The 18,701-nt window shown below is 41.0% G+C and overlaps 1 protein-coding gene across 5 annotated transcripts; it reads right to left on the reverse strand.

Moving 5' to 3' along the window:
• Positions 1-265: 265 nt before the first annotated feature.
• ARPP19 (cAMP regulated phosphoprotein 19) lies at positions 266-17,948 on the reverse strand. Of its 5 annotated transcripts, none has more exons than XM_089310355.1 (5): positions 17,347-17,948; positions 16,984-17,038; positions 14,065-14,309; positions 6,218-6,340; positions 266-2,703 (listed from the first exon to the last, which is right to left on the reverse strand). In XM_089310355.1, exons 3-5 carry the CDS (start codon positions 14,206-14,208, stop codon positions 2,533-2,535), a joined length of 438 nt encoding a protein of 145 aa, XP_089166481.1. In that variant the 5' UTR covers positions 14,209-14,309; positions 16,984-17,038; positions 17,347-17,948; the 3' UTR covers positions 266-2,532. The 5 variants fall into 5 exon arrangements, with proteins under 5 accessions (XP_089166481.1, XP_069910314.1, XP_051678332.1 ...); XM_070054213.2 differs by lacking the exon at positions 17,347-17,948 and adding an exon at positions 17,268-17,298; XM_070054215.2 differs by lacking the exon at positions 14,065-14,309 and having other exon boundaries at positions 1,398-2,703; positions 17,347-17,562.
• Between the last annotated feature and the right edge of the window lie 753 nt (positions 17,949-18,701).

Below are 18,701 nucleotides of genomic sequence, written 5' to 3' on the forward strand. Positions count from 1 at the left end.
ATCTACTCAATCTTCACTCAAGTTTTGATCAAATAGCTTATTAAAATGTCTAAAAGAAACTGACTTTTGAGGCAACACACACAAAAAAAATTAGAAAATGTAAAACCTCTCTATCTATCCCAAGCACCAGTGGAGGCTCAGCAATTAGATACAAATCTAATACATACAAATCCTTAATGACAGGTCTTTCCCACTGGAAAATCCTGAGTTTGTAAGCACTGTGACTTTACAAAAGGCAGGTTGGTTTGTAATGAGGAAATTTACGTTTAATAAAAAGACAATCAACAATATTTTATTTTGGGCACTTAGCATTTCACAGAGCCTCATCAAGTTCTGAGGTAGGTTAAATATTAGCATTGCATTTTACAAAGTAAAAGCCAGGCAGATGTCATGTCACTTGTTGCAAACGTCAGGAATCCTATCATGGCCAGTGATAACATGGACTCATCTTGTCTCATGTGTGAATTTAATGGTAACTTGTAACTACTCATGACAAAATAAAAACACAGATATATAATAGGAATTCTAGTCTGGAATATTTTAGAATTCTTGAGTCGATCCTAGAAATACATATATTGCAGGATAACCTACTTGTTGTCATTACAAATATATTTATACAGAACTGATCTTTAAAATTACAATGAACACAGTATTGATTTTGCTGCTTTCTGCCTTTTGGCATGGGTCAAGCAGGAAGGTGATCAGCCTTTAGGAGCTGTGTTCAAGGCACCATCTACTGTAATTTGGGATTACAGAAAAGCAAGTATGCATTTGGAGCCAAGATCCAGAAAAGATGCCTGAATCCAAGTCAAAGATAAAGAGAAAACCAGTATAAACCTCATGCTACCAATCCTCATTATCATTCTACAGTATTATAACAATTCCTGGGAAGAGCTAAGAGTGGCAAATGCTGTTCCAATAGTCTACTGAAGTTCTAAATACATAAGCTGTATGTAAAACTGACATCTTACTAAAGTGACATGGACAGAATATGTATTTTTAATATGAATAAATTTGTCATGTAAAATATTCTAATTGTCAGTAAGCTTGTCCTCTTAATTGACCATAATTACTTAAGTTATTTACCAGAATTTAGCTCTTCTTGACATATGTTCCTGGGCCAATGTTTTCAACTATTTGTTTCATTATATTCAAACAATTATCAGTTATTAGTAACAATACAGGATATATCCTAAGAGTGATTAATTAGCAATTGAGAAAAGAGACAGCAAAAGTCATTGAGTTATAAAATACAGCATTCAGCACAGCAAATTTCTTAAAGAGTAAGGATACAGCCACCTATGCTTCCATACAGATTGAACAGCCCTATACCATTTGAATCAAAGAAGCAAAAACAAAACAAAACAAAACAACAAAAAAAACCCAGACAATAGGGGTGGACAGAAGGCCAAGCATGAAAGCCTTTTATTCTAACATACCCAAAGTGAATTGTGGAAGTAAAAAGTATCTACATTTAAAAAGTTTATATAAATTATGTGAACTGTTATTTTCAGAAAAGTCAAAAAGAAATGTTCTGCATAGGACCAAAGATATGCCTAAGCAACATACCGTATTTGCACAAGGCCACTGAATGTCATGGATATTAGAAACAAACAAAAAAAAGCTTAAGTCTATGGCAGATTAAGCAGACTTCAATTTGGTATTCTGTAAGCCCAAGATTATAAACTTATCATACAAAAGCTGTAATGAAAGGATTTGTGTAGTAACTTTTGTGCTTCTGGTTGGCACACTGACTACCTTTTAATATGTGAAATTAATACAGACATTTGTGAAAGGTTGTGCAAAACTATTATATTTACAAAAATGGCACAAAAGTGAATTCAACAGTCAATGCACATGCATACGTCATTCACATCTTCAACGACAAAAGGTATTCTACCATTATAGAACTGAGTAAGAACAGTAGCTTCAACGGCAGCTGTTAAGCACTAGAGTCACATAAGTTACACCAGAATGGGCAAATATTGCCCAAGTAAAATTCTACTGTTAAAGCTGAAACAGGTTTAAGGCCATTCAAGTTCAACCACAGAAATACAAATCTTTTTGGAGTCCCATCTAGTTGTGTTTGAATTATGTAACTTTTCTTACAACTTGTGGTCTTAAACTTCTGTTTTACAAAATCCAAAAGGAAAATACAGAAAAAAATCAATACAAGAGGTTATGTTAAATAAGAGTAACATACAATGCTATAATTAAGATGAAGTAAGTAAAGCCAAACCATTAAAATTGTAAAACTTGTTACTTGTTGGAACCTACACTAGGAGTTAGGTAATATATACAATTATTTTCAAGTAGATTACGTTGCTCTATCATGTCTTTATCAGTGCACTGTTTAACTAATCAAAAACTCTACACATGTATATTCCCTTACAACAGCAGCACACACTACCGCTACCTGCAAAGCTGTCAGTCTCAAATGACTCAGAGAATGAAAGGAAGTAAGAAGTGGATAGGTAACATAGTAAGAGAAATAATGGGAATTAGAAGATTCATGCAGTTCAACTCTTTTAATCAGCCAGCCAGCTTGCTAGCAACAAGGGATGGCTTCCGTTGAGGAAGGTCCTGTGGAGTGGGAATGTGGTCACCAGTGACCTCCGTTTTATCCGGGGCTGCAGTAGGAAGTTGCTTGTTTTTCATTTTTGCTTTTGCCATGTTGTAATCCCCAGAATCAAAGTATTTTTGCTGTAAATTAAAAAAAAAAAAAACTGATTAGAGTTTAAAAGCTTTCATATGCAATTATGCTGATTTCTAGATGCAGATGTGACTCCACACTGCCAGAATAAAATAAGCTAGTCTAAATCAAATTAAACAGGAATATTAATTAGATGAAACATCTGTATCTTTGTATCAAGTTCTACCATCTCAACAACTGGGAAATCAGGCAAGATTCTTGTCTTAAAGCTTGCTTGAACCATTCTAGTGCTAACAGAACCCTCAAGATTGACAACAAGCTGTCTGGGAATAAAAAGTCCTGGATTCAGATTAAAATACAAACTTTTCATTTAGTAAATCAAACAGCCACATCGAAATTCTTGCTCCACTCATATTGAAAATAAAACCACTTTATTCACCAACTTGCATTTATTTAGGATGTACCATGTACCACAAACAACTATTATTTTTAGTTGTTAGTACTCTGTCAACTAGGATTAACATTTTCTCAAGAATTTAAAACATATTTGTTTGAACATAAGCAATGGGTAAAAATAAAGATAGCAATCTAAGTGCTTTTAAGAAATAAACTCAATAGAAATTATCATTTAAAATGATGCCCTATACCTCCTTTATATTTCATGCAAAGACACTGAATAAGTAAAACTGTTCTTTTTATCTGGAAGGATAAGGTTAACATAACCTTTGTCAATGAAACATAAACTGATGAGACCTAAAGATTAACCTATTAGTTAATCTATTTGAGTTCCAGAGTAAAAACGGGTAAATCTGCCCAGGTTCTGACTTATACCAACTACATTAGCCAACCCACATTTACTGACTTCTATATAAAAGGCACTGGTGTGTCAGAGCTGGAGAAAGACACAATGAACAGTTAAGTAAATCAACTGCTGTAACATTGTCCGAAGTCTGTCAGATGCTATGTATGCTCAAAGGAGGGCAAACTACCCTCAGTCTGGGTTGGCAAAAGTGAATGAAACAGGTATGAAATGAGGATCCAGGTGAAAGGCGGAAGGGTCCGCATCTTCAGAGGTACCTCATGTGGCTACATGGAGCAGCTGGGAACTCACAGCTCAGTATAAGATCAAGTGGCCTGGGGAAAACATCTCATTGGCTGCTTCCTTTGGGACTATTTTTGATAAACTAAAGGTCCTAAAGATAGATTTCAGGCTGGCATTGTGGCCAACATCTCACAAGGGCGCCAGTTCAATTCCTAACTGCTCGACTTCCAATCCAGCACCATGCTGATGCACCTCCGAAAGCAACAGAAGATGGCTCAAGTGCTTGGGCCTCTGCCACCTATGTGGAAGACCAAGATGAAGCTCCTGGCACCTGGCTTCTGGCTTCAGCCTGGCGCAGCCCCAGCCATTGCAGCCATCTGGGGAGTGAGTGAGCAGATGGAAGATCTTTCTCTTTCTCGAACTCTTTCATAAAAATAAATCTTTTTAAAAAATCATTTTATTACGTCACTGTATGTGTGCCATACAAAGCAGTAGCAAGGAAACTTGGATCTGGTTCTTTGTAGGCTTACTGCAGCTTCATTTCTGCATTTTAAAATGGGTAGAGGAAAAAAAAAATCTAAGAACTTTTGATGCACTGTATTATATTAAGGAGCTGCTTCTGAGTTCAGTAGCCTCTGGAGAGCAAAGCAATCTGACAAAAGCACAAAGTGAGAGAGTTAACACAGTACAAATTTCAGGCAGATTCCCCGATGTAATACATTCAAGTTTCTGATGACAAGTAAGCAAAAGTTCATGAAAAGGGGATCTCATTTAACTGCAGATTAGACTACTCTGCTTAGGCAAAAGGAATTAAATCCACTTAGTGTGGCCTGAGAAAAAACTAAAACTAATGTTTGACAATTACAATTTCCCTAAAAAGAAACAAATCACTACAAAAGGCAGGGAATCTGCACAGAGAGATGAATAAAGACAACATGACAAAGATGTCAGAGAGAAAACTCAATGCTTTTAGGTAGAGTACTGAACTAGATTAATGTTTCTCATATTGAGATTCACAGATAAGAGACTACAATTGTCAATGTCTAAATTTTGTTCAATTTCTTAGTGAAGATATTTAAGAATTAACAAAACATTTTCTAGCTCATCTAGATGGTGATCTTATAAAAGTCTTCTTCCCTCAAAATTTAGAGGTTACACTTAATAATGGTATTTACAGCTGCCTTGATAGCAGCTGCCCTGGGACTTCACCAATTCCACAAATACAATACTATATAATCCAACCCTCTCAGATGACAACAAAACTAAAGATTCTGAGGTAATTTGTCAAGCTTGCTAACTATTCTGATAAAAGAAAACATAAACATAGGACCCTATAGTTCATATTTTTAAAAAACTCAAAATTTTATTTCAATCCTATAAAAGGATTTACTGACATTCTGGTATAATACAAATAGCAAAGAGAAATAGTTTTGTAAACACTAATAATCAAATCAGAAATCCAGTAATTTAATAAAGATTATATAATTTATTTCATAACTGGTACATTTATATTTGCATAGCTAGACCCAAAATTAAATTTTCATTCTGCTTTTTCTACTTATCCCTTATGACCTTTCTAACTCCAAAAATATTTAAAACTACCAAATACTGACTTACCACAATTAATTTAACCATTTCTTTGCTGTTGATTAGTGTTATTGCTTTTAATTATACTTAAAGCTATAAAAAATCTCCAAACTTAAAAATGTTTCTTCATATTGACTTATACCCTTAGATATTTCATAAAAGATTACTCAGAGAAAGTGAACCTTTTTGTAAATTCTGCTCCATACCCCTTCTGAAAGTAGAAGTAGTAATTTTAAATGTTTAAACACAATAAAGAACGCATCAGTGTCACTCAATTTCAACCTCCACAGGTATTTTTTAATATAAAATCCTGCATCCGAGAGCACTGTGTTCTTGTATATTTTGAAGTTCTCTTTTATGCATTATAAATTTTAACTTTCGTTTTTGTAATATTTTCCCTCTGCATTACATGTCACAACAGCACATAGGCTTTACATTTTATTTTTGTTATCATTTCTCCCTGTCATCTCATGATTTCAAAACTGTGAATGTCATTCTTTCATATAAGAGAAAAACACTACCCACTCTTTTTTTTCCACTTTAAAAATAATTAGTTCTTTTTGGATTTGATTTGGGAAAATAATTCCTATATGATTACAGCTAGCACATTCACATTCTTGAAAGCAGCAAATACTAGTATTTCTAAGGCATTCAACTTAAGGATAAGTATGACTTGGAATCTCAGTCAATAAATAATTCTCTTTCATAAGTAGCATTTCATCCTACCTACATGCTTAAAATAGCTTTTAATTAACTGTTAAAGAATTACAGATTCCTACAGACATTTATGAAATGAACAGTGTAAAGTATTGAAAAAAAATTATACGCATACACACAAAGGCACAGATCTATACAGCCACACACTTGTTTTACAATCCCTGATGGTAATCAAGTTCACAGGGCTTAAGTATTTGAGATTACATGTGACAACTTACCCCTTTCTGCAATCGTTTCCTTAAGAAATCTGAACCTCCGGGCTTTTGTCCCAGATGAGGATACCTTGCTTTTAATTTTGCTTCTTCAGCTTTCTCTGGACTAGTCACTTTATCTTCCATTTCCTGAAATAATTTTAAATAAATTACTTCTCCGTTACAATTAGCTATTTAAAATAATTCACCTTTTACCAACTGGATACTGATTCTACTGGTCAAGTACCAAGAAACACAGCATCTGACTGAGAAACCCAGCACAGAAGCCTTTAAGTCATCTCTGTCTTGTTTCAAATGATCCATGTGATAGCTCTATTATAGCTGTGATGCATGTGTAACACCCCACACACTGGATAAAAATATCAAGATAGCTCAGCTCTGGAGTCTTGCTTGCCATTACTTTCCAGTCATGTATGACATATTTATAGTTAGTCACCTTCTATGGAACTCTTCAGCTCTTTGCCTATATTTAGATAATTATTCTAGCACTGTTAAAATCTGAAAGATCTGATTACCTGTTTATTCGAAGTTACACATGATTTGAAGCTCCTTAAGTCCTCATATATGTGTATTTTATTGCCTAATCTTCTGTTTAGAATGACAATTTCTGTTCATGTCAAAGATCCCATTCTTTAATACAGCAAAATTCTATTTTCTGACAAGAATGTAAATATCTTAAGCTTATTCACTTTTTTTTTTTTTTGGACAGGCAGAGTGGACAGTGAGAGAGAGAGACAGAGAGAAAGGTCTTCCCTTGCCGTTGGTTCACCCTCCAATGGCCGCCGCAGCCGGCGCATCGCGCTGATCCAATGGCAGGAGCCAGGTATCCCATAGGGTGCAGGGCCCAAGCACTTGGGCCATCCTCCACTGCACTCCCTGGCCACAGCAGAGAGCTGGCCTGGAAGAGGGGCAACCGGGACAGAATCCGGCTTCCCAACCGGGACTAAAACCCGGTGTGCCGGCGCCGCAAGGCGGAGGATTAGCCTAGTGAGCCGCGGCAATGGCCAAGCTTATTCACTTTTGACACCAATCTTGATTTAGTTTAGTTTCTGTCAAAGGGTCATATTGTACAGGGAAGCAGTATTATTACTTTATGTTAAGTACTACAAAACAAAGAATAAATCAAGAAAAACAAAGCTTTCCTGTGAGGGCTAGGCTGGGCAGCTGGTAAGACACACTTTCTAGCTAATGGGCCTATTTTCTGCTTATGAGATCTGTAAAATTATACTTCTCTGCATATCTTCATTTTTTCCAGGTTATTTATGAATAGTCAAAAAACAAGATTGCTAAATCTACAAATGTCAAACTAACTGTTTCATGCAGCATATTATCTAGGAATTGAAAAAATTTTGTACAATTTTTACAGATGTTTCTCAAAATTATATTCATACATATACTGTCAATACTTTATTCATCTTAAGCTTTCCCCATGTGTTGCGACAGCTCATTTTAAAAATATTTATGCTGTGCTCGCTTCGGCAGCACATATACTAAAATTAAAATATTTATGTATTTATTTGAGAAGCAGAAAGAGGCAGACTCTGGTCTACTCCCCCAGATGCCAGCAAAGGCCAGGGCTTGGCTGAGCAGGAATGGAATCAGAAGCTGGAACTCAATCCAAGTCTTTCACGTGGGTGGTTTGGACCCAACTACTTAAGCCACCACTGGTGGCCTCCCAGGGTCTGGAGGTAGAAAGCAGGAATCAAGAGCTGAAGCCAGAATAAACAATCTAAATGAAAGATTCTGGTGAACAAGACCCCAGCAGAAGGAACAGGCCATCAAGGAGAGAGGCACCTTTCTCTGAAGGGAGGAAGGAACCTCCACTGTGATACGGCCTTGACTAAACAAGTTCAGAGTCGGTGAACTCAAGGGGCTTCCATAGCCTAGACAGCTCATAGCAAGAGTCTCGGGTGATTGCTGACATCATAAGCAAGAGTGCCAATTGTTAAATCAACAATGGAGTCACTGGGTACATGCTCCCCACGTAGGATCTCTGTCCTTAATGTGTTCTACTATGAAACTTAAAAACAACACTACTAGTCGAACAATACCCTATACCTTGTGCGGTTGTGTGGGTGCAGTCTGTTGAAATCCTTGCTTAGTATATACTAAGTTGATCTTCAGTATATGAAGGTAATTGAAAATGAAACTCGATGAAGGGCGGGATGGGAGAGGGAGTGGGAGAGGGGAGGGCCATGGGAGGGAGGGAGGTTGGGTGGGGGGAACCACAACAATACAAAAGTTGCACTTTGTAAATTCACATTTATTAAATTAAAAAAAACTATAACAAATGAAACAAACAAACAAAAAAAAAACAAAAAGAACTTAATACTTTACCCTTTTAGTATTTTTTATGTTCTACTTAAAACTATTGGTTGAACTCTGTAATTAATACACAATTACTCTTAGGTGTTTAATGCTATAACTAGTACTCAAATAGTATTTTACACTTTGTGTTTCTGTGTGGGTGCAAACTGTTGAAATCTCTACTTAATATATGCTAAATTGATCTTCTGTATATAAAGATAATCGAAAATTAATCTTGATGTGAATGGAAGGGGAGAGGGAAGCTATTGTAATCCATAAGCTGTACTTTGGAAATTTATGTTCATTAAATAAAAAAAAAAAGCTGAAGCCAGAATCCAACATGGGACAGAGGCAAACCAAACGCCTGCCCCATGCATCTCATTTTCAGTCTTAGAGGATTTGGGGACCAAGAGCTATGGCTGATCTCTTTTTATGTGTAAGTTCTTTTCTGCTTCAAGTATTCTTTCCACATTTATGTTGCAGTTTCATATATCTGTCTCTTTACATACATTGATCGTATCATTCACTCACTTGACATACACAAAAATTCAACTATGTGTGTTGAGTCAAGAGTTAAGAGACATTATTCTGCCAGTAATTGCTTTCAAGATTTCTCTTATTCGAAAGGCAGAGTTAAAGAGACAGATAGAGACAGGAGGGAGGGAGAGAGAGGTCTTCCACTGGCTGGTTCACTTCCCAAATGGCCACAACGGCCAGAGCTACGCCTATCTGAAGCCAGGAGCATTCTCCAGGTCTCCCTTGTGGGTGTAGGGCCCCAAGGCTTGCGCCATCCTCTGCTGGAATGCTGGTACCGCAGGCTGGGGCTTTAATCTGTTGTGCCACAGCACCAGCATGTTTTAGGACCTTCTTGATAAGTACATTCAAATACCTGGGTATTAACTAACATCTTGATATACCTACAGATCTGCCTATCCAGGTTGGGTGGTAGTCTGTGTCTGCTGGCATTCAGCCCACACTCAACCTTTGCTAAATGCTTTCCTAAATCACAACAGCTAGAGGCTGAAACTACATTTCCCACACTGAGTTCCTGCTAGGTTCTGCCAATGACAATACCACCAAATTAAAAAAAAAACTGGATGGTGCTGTGGCATAGCAGGCTTCCAGTGCCAGCATCCCATATGGGAGCTGGTTCAAGTCCCGGTTGCTCCAGCTCCCTGCTAATGTGCCTGAGAAAGCAGTGGAAGATGGCCCAAGTCCTTGGGCCCCTGCACCCACGTGGGAGACCCAGAAGTTCCAGGCTCCTGGCTTTAGTTCAGTACAGTTCTGGCCTTTGCAGCCACTTGGGCAGTGAACCAGCAGATGGAATACCTCTCTCTAACTCTGCCTTTCTAAATAAATAAAGAAATAAATAAATCTTTAAAAACAAACCAAAAAAAGAACTGAGTAGAGACATTTGGCACAGTCATTATGACACTGTGCTAAGACCACATCCATATGGAGACTCATGAGCTCAAGTCCAGGCTCCACTTTCTATTCAGCTGCCTGTTAATGTGCTCCCTGGAAGGCAGTGGTGATGGCTCTAGTACGTGAGTTCTTCCCAGGATACCCAGATGGAGTCCCCAGCTCTGATTTCAGTTTTGCCCTGGGCATTGCAGCCATCTGGAGAATGAACCAGCAGATGGAAAAATCTATCTCTGTGTCTCTCAAATAACATTTTTAAAAAAACAAATGACAAGAAAGCATTGCCCATATCTGAAGAATCAAAGGCTTTCTACGATCATTCACCTCTGGAAACATCACCTTCTCCTCTCTTGTTCCTCTATCCTTCTAAGAATTTGTTACCTAATTTCCTAAATCACATTTCTTTCTGCTTGAAATGTACAAAATAGTTTCTGTTCCCATCTCCCAAAAGAACACGGAAAAACAAGTAAAATAAGCAATTTATCCATGTAGTCATGTATAAAAATGCAAAATAGGAACCAGAATTTGGTTTGATTCCTTGCTTCCGGACAAAGAAAGTCTTAAACATTTACTTCAGCTAGAATGAAAATAAATCAGGAAAAACGTTTCAGATACAGAAGGAAATAGTAAACAAAGAAACTGGTTTATGTGCATGTATTTATTTGAAAGGGAGACACACAGAGAGAGGAGAAAGAGGTCTTCCATCCGTTGGTTCACTCCCCAAATGGCTGTAACAGCTGGAGCTGTGCTGATCTGAAGCCAGGAGCCTGGAGCTTCTCCTAGGTCTCCAACAAGCATGCAGGGGCCCAGGCATTTGCGCCACCTTCCACTGCTTTCCCAGGCGCATTAGCAGGGACTAGGACTCCAACTGGTGCTCACATGGGATACCTGCATCTTAGGTGGCAGCTTAACCTTCTGTGTCACAATGCCAGTTCCTATACTGCTTTCATGTCACTTAAATTTCCATTTTCAAAACAAACACTTTGTTTCTCTTGTGGGATGTTGTGTAGTGTGCTTTGCTCCCCTTTAGTGTTCTCAGTGTTTTCTCATTACACCTTGCTTTGTGCTTATTCGCCTGCAGAAATTTCATCTACACTGAATTCTTTCCTTGTTTCATTTTTAAAGATTTTATTTCATTTATTTGAAAGGCAAAGTTAGAGACAGATCTTCCATCCACTGGTTCACTCCCCAAGTGGCTACAGTACCGGCCCCTCATAGGCCAGTGTTGTGATACAGCAGGTAAAGCCACCACCTGTGACGCTGTCATCTCATATGGGTACCAGTTCGTGTCCTAGCTGCTCCACTTCTGTTCCAGGTCTCTGCTAATGGCCTGAGACAAGCAGCAGAAGATGGCCCAAAGTGCTTTGGCCCCTGCCACCCACGTGGGAGACACGGAGGAAGCTCCTATCTCCTGGCTTCAGCCTGGCCCAGAGCTGGCAGCTGCGACCATCTGGGGAGTGAACCAGTGGATCAAAGATCTCTCTCTACAACTCTTTCAAAATAAATAAACCTTATAAAAAATTTAAAAGTAAAAACCAAGAAACAAAAAACCCAAAAGAACAGTATTTTTAACAGTATTCTCTTAAGTGCATACAACCAAAAAGGTTCTTCTTTGTATTCTATTATCCAGCACATGGTTTAACACTGATCAGTGTTAAGCATGTGCATTTTCGTGAATTATACAAAGGGATTTTAAAGCTTTGTGGAAAAATTCAATTAACAGATTTTAAAAAATGAACTTCATTACCTTTCTGAAGCCCAGGTCTGCTGTAAATACACACATATTCAACTAATTAAGGATTATTCTGTAGTCCACTATAGATTGCTGTTATTTATATCTGAATGACAGCTACCATTCTTCAGCCTCCAGCAAAAGTTATACAACATCAGCAATAAAAACCTAACCACTGTAAGCAAATTCTCCTCTCTGTTCAGCAGTATGTTCACTGATGAGTAAGTTGAAAGGATTAATGAAAGCCAACAAATCTTTTTGGGGGTATTGCCAGGAAGGTAACAATACTGTATTAACCTCTCTGGAAAATCACTGTTGTCTTAAGTCCTTGCTGCTTGCCCAGTACCTGGCAACTAATGAGTGTTCACTGAAAGTCCACTGGATAAATAAATACAATGTACTTCATTTATTTCCCTAAAGTTAAAAAAGTTTAGGGGCCGGTGCTGTGGCATAATGGGTAAAGCCACCACCTTCAGTGCCAGCATCCCACAGGGGCACCAGTTTGAGTCCCGGCTGTTCCACTTCCAATCCAGCTCTCTGCTATGGCCTGTGAAAGCACTGAAAGATGGCCCAAGTCCTTGGGCCTCTGTAACCACGTGGAAAACCCAGAAGAAGCGCTGGGCTCCTGGCTTCAGATTGGCACAGCTCTGGCCAGCCAATTGGGGAGTGAACCAGTGAATGGAAGACCCTCTCTCTCTCTTCAAATAAATAAATAAATCTTAAAAAAAAAAAAAAAAAAAGCAAGCTTATACAACTGATAGGTCATCATCAGATCTTTGGGACATTTGATATTATAATACACAAAGGCTCAGGAATGCTTCTGTTGTACAACAAAATTCTAAGAGCCAACAAACATTTTAGAACTTCTCTGAGGTTTATTTCTAACTTGATTATTAAGAAGCAGAGGTTGTACCAGACCAAACTACATTTCCTGCTCACTCCAACCAGAAATAGAAAACACTGGGCAGGTGTTTGGCACAGCAGTTAAGACACCATTTAGTACACCCGTATCTCATATCGGAGTGCTTGGGTTGGAGTGCCAGCTTAGCTCTGAATTCCCAGCTTCCTGCTAATGCACACCCAGAGAGGCAACTTGGGTCCCTCCCTACCACCCAGACAGGAGACCTGGATTAAATTCCAAACTCCTGGAATCAGCCTAGCCCAGCTCCAACAACAGACACTTGGGGACTAAACCAGCAGATGGCATTATGCCTGTCTGTCCATTCCTCTGTCTTGCAAAATAAGTATTTTTCAAACCTTGACATTAAAAATATTAAGAGAAAACACTGAGTCTTTTAGCAAACAAAGGTAGTTTCAAAACAGTCCCAGAAAAAAAAAATCAACAGTAATCACAATTTTTAATATATTGGATACATAGGGAAACAACTTATAGCTATACTGATGATATGTGGAAGGATAGTTATGTATTGCTTAATGATGGGATACATCATTAAGTCTGAGAAATGGACTTTTAGGTGATTTTTTTCATCGTATTAATATCCCAAGTGTTCTGACACAATCTAAGATGGTGAGGATGTCACTAGAAGATAAAATCATATATGCAGCCAGTCATTAACCAAAGCATCTTTATACAGTGCATGCCTGTAAAATATTTTTTGAAAAGCAGAGAAACAGAGGCAAAGACAGATGAAGATTTTTCATTTGTTTCATTCCCCAAATGCTCACAAACAGCTAAGGTTGGGCCAAAGCAAAGCCAGGAATCCATCACTAAATCCAGGTCTGCCAAGTTTTGGTCTATCACCTGCTGCCCCTCAGGGTATGTACCAGCAGGAAGCTGGAACCAGAAGCAGAGCTGAAATCCAAACTGAGACACTCTGATATGAGATGTAGGTACTCCAAATGGCAATTCAACCACTGTACCAAATGCCTGCTCTGTAACTTAACAGTTCTGAGGTAGACATTTGACCTAGCAGTTAAGATGCCTGCATCCAACTTTGCAGTACCTGGGTTCAATCCCCACCTCTATCTCCTGACTCCATCTTCCTTGCATGCATTCCCCAGGAGGCAGCAGTAGTGGCTCAAGTGATTCCTGACACTGACATGGGGCATCTGGATTGCTTTGACAGCTCTCAGCTTCAGACCTGGTCCAGACAAGACTGCTACAGACATCTGGGACGTGAACAATCACTGGGAGCATGCACACATGCTCTTTCTCTCTCTCTCTCTGCTTCTAAAAATTAAAAGAGACTAAGATTTAAATAAAAGTTCTATTCTTCTTCTACCACTCACAAAGTCACCAAGTGTATGTTTTAACAGAAATATCTATTCTACCCTTTCCAAAATATCTTAGCTTGATTAACCTTATAACCTCTATAAAATCTGCTACTGAGATCTTTAAAAAAATAAAGTCGGGGCCGGTGCTGTGGCTCACTTGGTTAATCCTCTGCCTGCGGCGCCAGCATCCCATATGGGCGCCGGGTTCTACTCCTGGTTGCTCCTCTTCCAGTCCAGCTCTCTGCTGTGGCCTGTGAGTGCAGTGGAGGATGGCCCAAGTGCTTGGGCCCTGCATCCGCATGGGAGACCAGGAAGAAGCTCCTGGCTCCTGGCTTCGGATCAGCGTACTCTGGCCATAGTGGCCATTTAGAGGGTGAACCAACGGAAGGACGACCTTTCTAACTGTGAAATTAAAAAAAAAAAATAAAGTCACAACAGACATGATTATAGACACAACTCCTCCACTTTTGTTAAGTCTTGATTGGGTTTAAGTTAAGGTTTTGATACTGTATTTCCACTGTCTAATCCTCCTTAATTACCAACATTGCCACTTACACTGGAGTATTTCTTTGACAATGGTTTCAGTGGAAAAGTTCTGAGGAAAATGAATTCAACAATTTATGAACAATGTCAAGCACTGTACCAGGTGTAGGGGGAAAAAGATACACATAACTCAGGGGCCATGGGCTCAAACTGCCAGGAATGAAATTAGAATGATCTTTTTAAGTTCCCATGTGCTTCTTCTCACCCACAGCAGAGTGCATACGCCTCTCTTTGCTAGTGTTATTAAAAATGGGGGTGGGGTGGGGTGTGGCCAGCTGCATTGTGGCATAGCAGGTATGGCATCCTATATGGGTGCCGGTTCGTATCCCAGCTGCTCCACTTCCAATCCAGTTCTCCGCTAATGGCCTGGGAAAGCAGTAGAGGATGGCCCAAATGCTTGGGCCCCTGCACCCATGTAGGAGACCGAATGAAGCTCCTGACTTCGGCCTGACTCAGCCCTGATCCCTGAGGCCATCTACTGAATGAACCAGTGAATGGAAGATCAATCTTTTTGTCTCTCCCTCTTCTTCTGTAACTCTTTCAAATAAATTCTTAAAAAAAATTTTGTAAAAAAAGAAATGAAGGGCATTAATTTACCATACTCAAAAAGCCCCTGCAGCTTAACAATTGCTACAACATATTTTGGAAATCTGGTTTCAGCAAAATACATTGCACTAAAAATTTAAACTGGCTTTGTATTTATTATTAGTTTTAGCAGAATTTAAATGTCAAGATAGTTTATACTTGTATTTTTGTTTGTATATCTAACTAATATCCCAATAAAAGTAGTATTCATATCTTTTAACATAGGTGCATACAATGCACAAGACAGAAATGTCTTGGTTGTTACTCCATGCAGAGCCCAGTTATTTACCTTAATATTTCAGAGGCAGTAAGTGAAACCTACCATAAAACTATACAAGTATTTTTAGTTCAATTTTCTGGCTTTAATTGAAAGGTCAACTGGGTGAAGAGACAATAACCCAATTTTTTTAGGTCATCTAAACTGTTCTTCCAAACAGAAGAAACAGGTGATTTGGCTCATAGGAAGAGAGGAGTGACTCTGCACATTTTCCTCACGTTCAGGAACAGTATCCATGCTACAGGCACTTAACATCTCCAGCCAATCCTGAATTTAAGAAGGGACATTATATTCCTAACACATTTTGGTTAGGTATTAACGACAGCAGCTGAAGCCAGAAGATCTGAAATAAATGTTTAATACAGACACTCATTAAAAGGAAATCACTCAGGATATCCTCAATTAGGCTGTTCTAGTAAAAGCATTTACACTCTAGAAATCAACACTTCACATTTTGGCAACATACTAACAAATCTTACAAAGATTATAAAGCATGCTACTGTGCACCAGGTGTCCACACTGAGTGTGATTCCAATTTGTAAGACACCACAGTCAAGGCTTTCATTATTTCATTAATAAGGAACACTAAAACAAGCATTTTACAATAAAATGAGATGTAATATTAGTTAAGATTGTTACCTTAGACTAACTTTTTTTGTGTGTAAAATGAGAAAAGCATTCAATAATCTTCCCTGTAAAATCCCCCAACTAACGTAGTTCTTGGTCTACTATTTATATTACTGTTTCCTTTTCTTCAGTTTTACACCATCCGACTTGGGCAAAGTTAGTATGGTTAATACCATATGGATTGGAACAGACACCTACCCAATTTCCAATCTGACTGGGAACGTGGTTGCAACATTGGGCAGAAACCTTTTCAAATCCGCTTTATGGTAAGGCGGGGCCATTTTTAAGAAAAACTGTTGCTAACTCCCCAGAAACAATTAAGGGAAGAAAATCAGGGACCTCCCTCGTTTCCCAACCAGCCGTAAGTCCAGGACAGCAGCAAAAATAATCATGGTGCAAGGGGCAAGCACGAGCCTCCATAAACACAAGGGAGTTGTGTTCGTAATTTGAACCATATTGATCTTTTCTGGCATACACCCCACCCCTACATCAGAAATTGAGTTTACAAAACACTCCTAACGTTTCCGAAAAAAGTCTGAGCCACGAAGGCAGCCCCACTTTTGAAGATTCCTACTTCTCGATTTTTCGTCGTCCATCAACCCTGCGAATCCCGCCGCTCACATTCTTGAGCACTCCCTCGGCCCGGGTAGGCCTCACAACCAGGGTAGGAAGTACGTACGGCTACTCTGGAAGCAATTGCAATCCAGGTCTCCGCCACGGCCCCCCACGCGGGACAGCCTTTAGGGTTAAGCGCACGCTTCACCAGAAGCTGGGAGCGATCGGGGCGGGGCGGATAAAACTTGCCAGGGCAAGTGAAGCCCGCAGAACTTGGGCTCCGGGGCACACGCGATGCACCCAGACCTTCGGGGAGAGGGGCAGCGCGTGTGAAGCGAGCACGCTCCGGCGCATTACCGGGGACTGCGGAAGGCCGACTCCGGGGTGCCCCGCCTTCCGGCCGAGGCTCCCGGCTCCCGGCGCCGCGGGACCGCACGCCGCCAGAGCAGGCCGCCCGCCAGGCCGGGCCCGCTCCCCGCGCGCACTCACCTTCTGCTCCTCCGCGGAGGCTGTCTCGGGGACTTCCGCGGACATGCTGCTCTCTCTGCAGACGAGACGCCGGGAAAAGACGCGATTACCGGGTGGCCGAGGCCGCCCGGCCGCCGCCTTAGGCCCGCCCGACGCCCGCCCCCGCTCTCCCGGCGCCCGCCGGGGGCCGCCTCCGCCCGCGAAAATGGCCGCCGCCTTATGACGACACCGAGCCTCAAGGCGCCCGGCCGGCGGCGGCTGCGGCCCACCGATGCCCGCCCGTCGCTCGCGCGCCGCGCCCCTACCTGCCTAACCCCGCTCGTCCGGCTTTCAGACGCCTAAGCACTTCCTTTTTCCCTTCAAAGGTCGCGGCTCGCGCCTTACCTCACTTCCGTCCCGTGGTGCCGAGTGCTCCCTGGGAATGGTAGTTCCAAGTGGAGCCGCCTCTCCCCGCCCTTGCGTGCCGCTTCTCCCCGCGCTCTTCCGGGACCTTACCTATTTCCACTTCCTCAGGCTCGCGTAGTCCTCTTACCCTACTCGCCCCGTGCCCGGCAGCCACGCAAGGTTCTCGGGCTGCCTCCCTCCACAAATCTCGCCCAGTTCTCCTTTGCGTAATTAACTTCGTGCATCCTGCACACGCCCAACTCTAGGACACTGTCTCCGGACAAACTGCTTTCCAAGCCTCTGCGCTGGGTCAGCTCTTGAAGGCTGTTGTATCTCGGGTTCTTCCACAACGTGACAATAACTGTGACTACGTTAAATGTCACCATTCCAGCTCAGATAAACCCTACCCAGGCAGGGAGCTCCTCTGTGCTTACTTAAATTACACTGTGAGGCCTCGGCATTTCCTATTTATTCAATAAATACCTCACAAAGGAATTCAACTTTCATTCTTTTGTCTACCCCTCCCATAACTTTTTTTTTTTTTTTTGACAAATAGAGCGAAAGGTCTTCCTTCCGTTGGTTCACCCCCCCAAATGGCCACCACGGTAGGAGCTATGCCGACCCGAAGTCAGGAGCCAGGTGCTTCTCCTGCTCCCCCATGCGGGTGCAGGGCCCAAACACTTTGGCCATCCTCCACTGCACTCCCGGGCCACAGCAGAGAGCTGGACTGGAAGAGGAGCAGCCGGGACTAGAACCCAGCGTCCATATGGGATGCCAGCTCTGCCCCTCCCATAACTTTACCGAAACTGCTAGCATCCAGCTCCTCCAATGATTTTAAATTGCCAAATCCTATGACTTTTGTTTTAAAAAATTTTTATTTAAGGTGAACAAATTTCATGTATATCACACATACAGATTTAAAAGGATAATATGCGGCTCACTAAGCTAATCCTCCACATGCGGCGCTGGGTTCTAGACCCAGTTAGGGCGCCAGATTCTGTCCCGGTTTCTCCTCTTCCAGTCCAGCCCTCTGCTGTGGCCCAGGAAGGCAATGGAGGATGGCCCAAGTGTTTGGGCCCTGCACCCGCATGGGAGACCAGGAGCGGCCATTTGGGGGATGAACCAAAGGAAGGAAGACCTTTCTCTCTGTCTCTCTCTCTTTCCCTAACTCTGCCTGTCAAAAAAAAAAAAAAAGGATAATACTGGGGCCGGTGTGGCATAGTAGTCTAAGCCTACATCTGTGGTGCTGGTTCCTGTCCCAGCTGCTCTTCTTCTGCTCCTCTCTGATCCAGCTTTCTGCTTATGGCCTGGGAAAACAGTGGAAGATGGCCCAAGTGCTTGGACCCAAGTGGGAG

Source organism: Oryctolagus cuniculus, chromosome 12 (genome assembly GCF_051225735.1).
Source record: "Oryctolagus cuniculus isolate XC-2025 breed Fujian yellow rabbit chromosome 12, ASM5122573v1, whole genome shotgun sequence".
Classification (NCBI taxonomy): Eukaryota; Metazoa; Chordata; class Mammalia; order Lagomorpha; family Leporidae; genus Oryctolagus; species Oryctolagus cuniculus.

Coding starts and splice junctions, on each gene's coding strand:
- ARPP19 (XM_089310355.1), bottom strand. CDS start 14,208: ATGCGGATGCAGGGCCCAAGCACTTGGGCCATCCTCCACTGCACTCAC. Junction 6,341..14,064: donor GCAGGCAGAGGATTAACCAA/GTGAGCCACAGC, acceptor AAATTATTTCAG/GAAATGGAAGATAAAGTGAC. Junction 2,704..6,217: donor GGAAACGATTGCAGAAAGGG/GTAAGTTGTCAC, acceptor TTTAATTTACAG/CAAAAATACTTTGATTCTGG.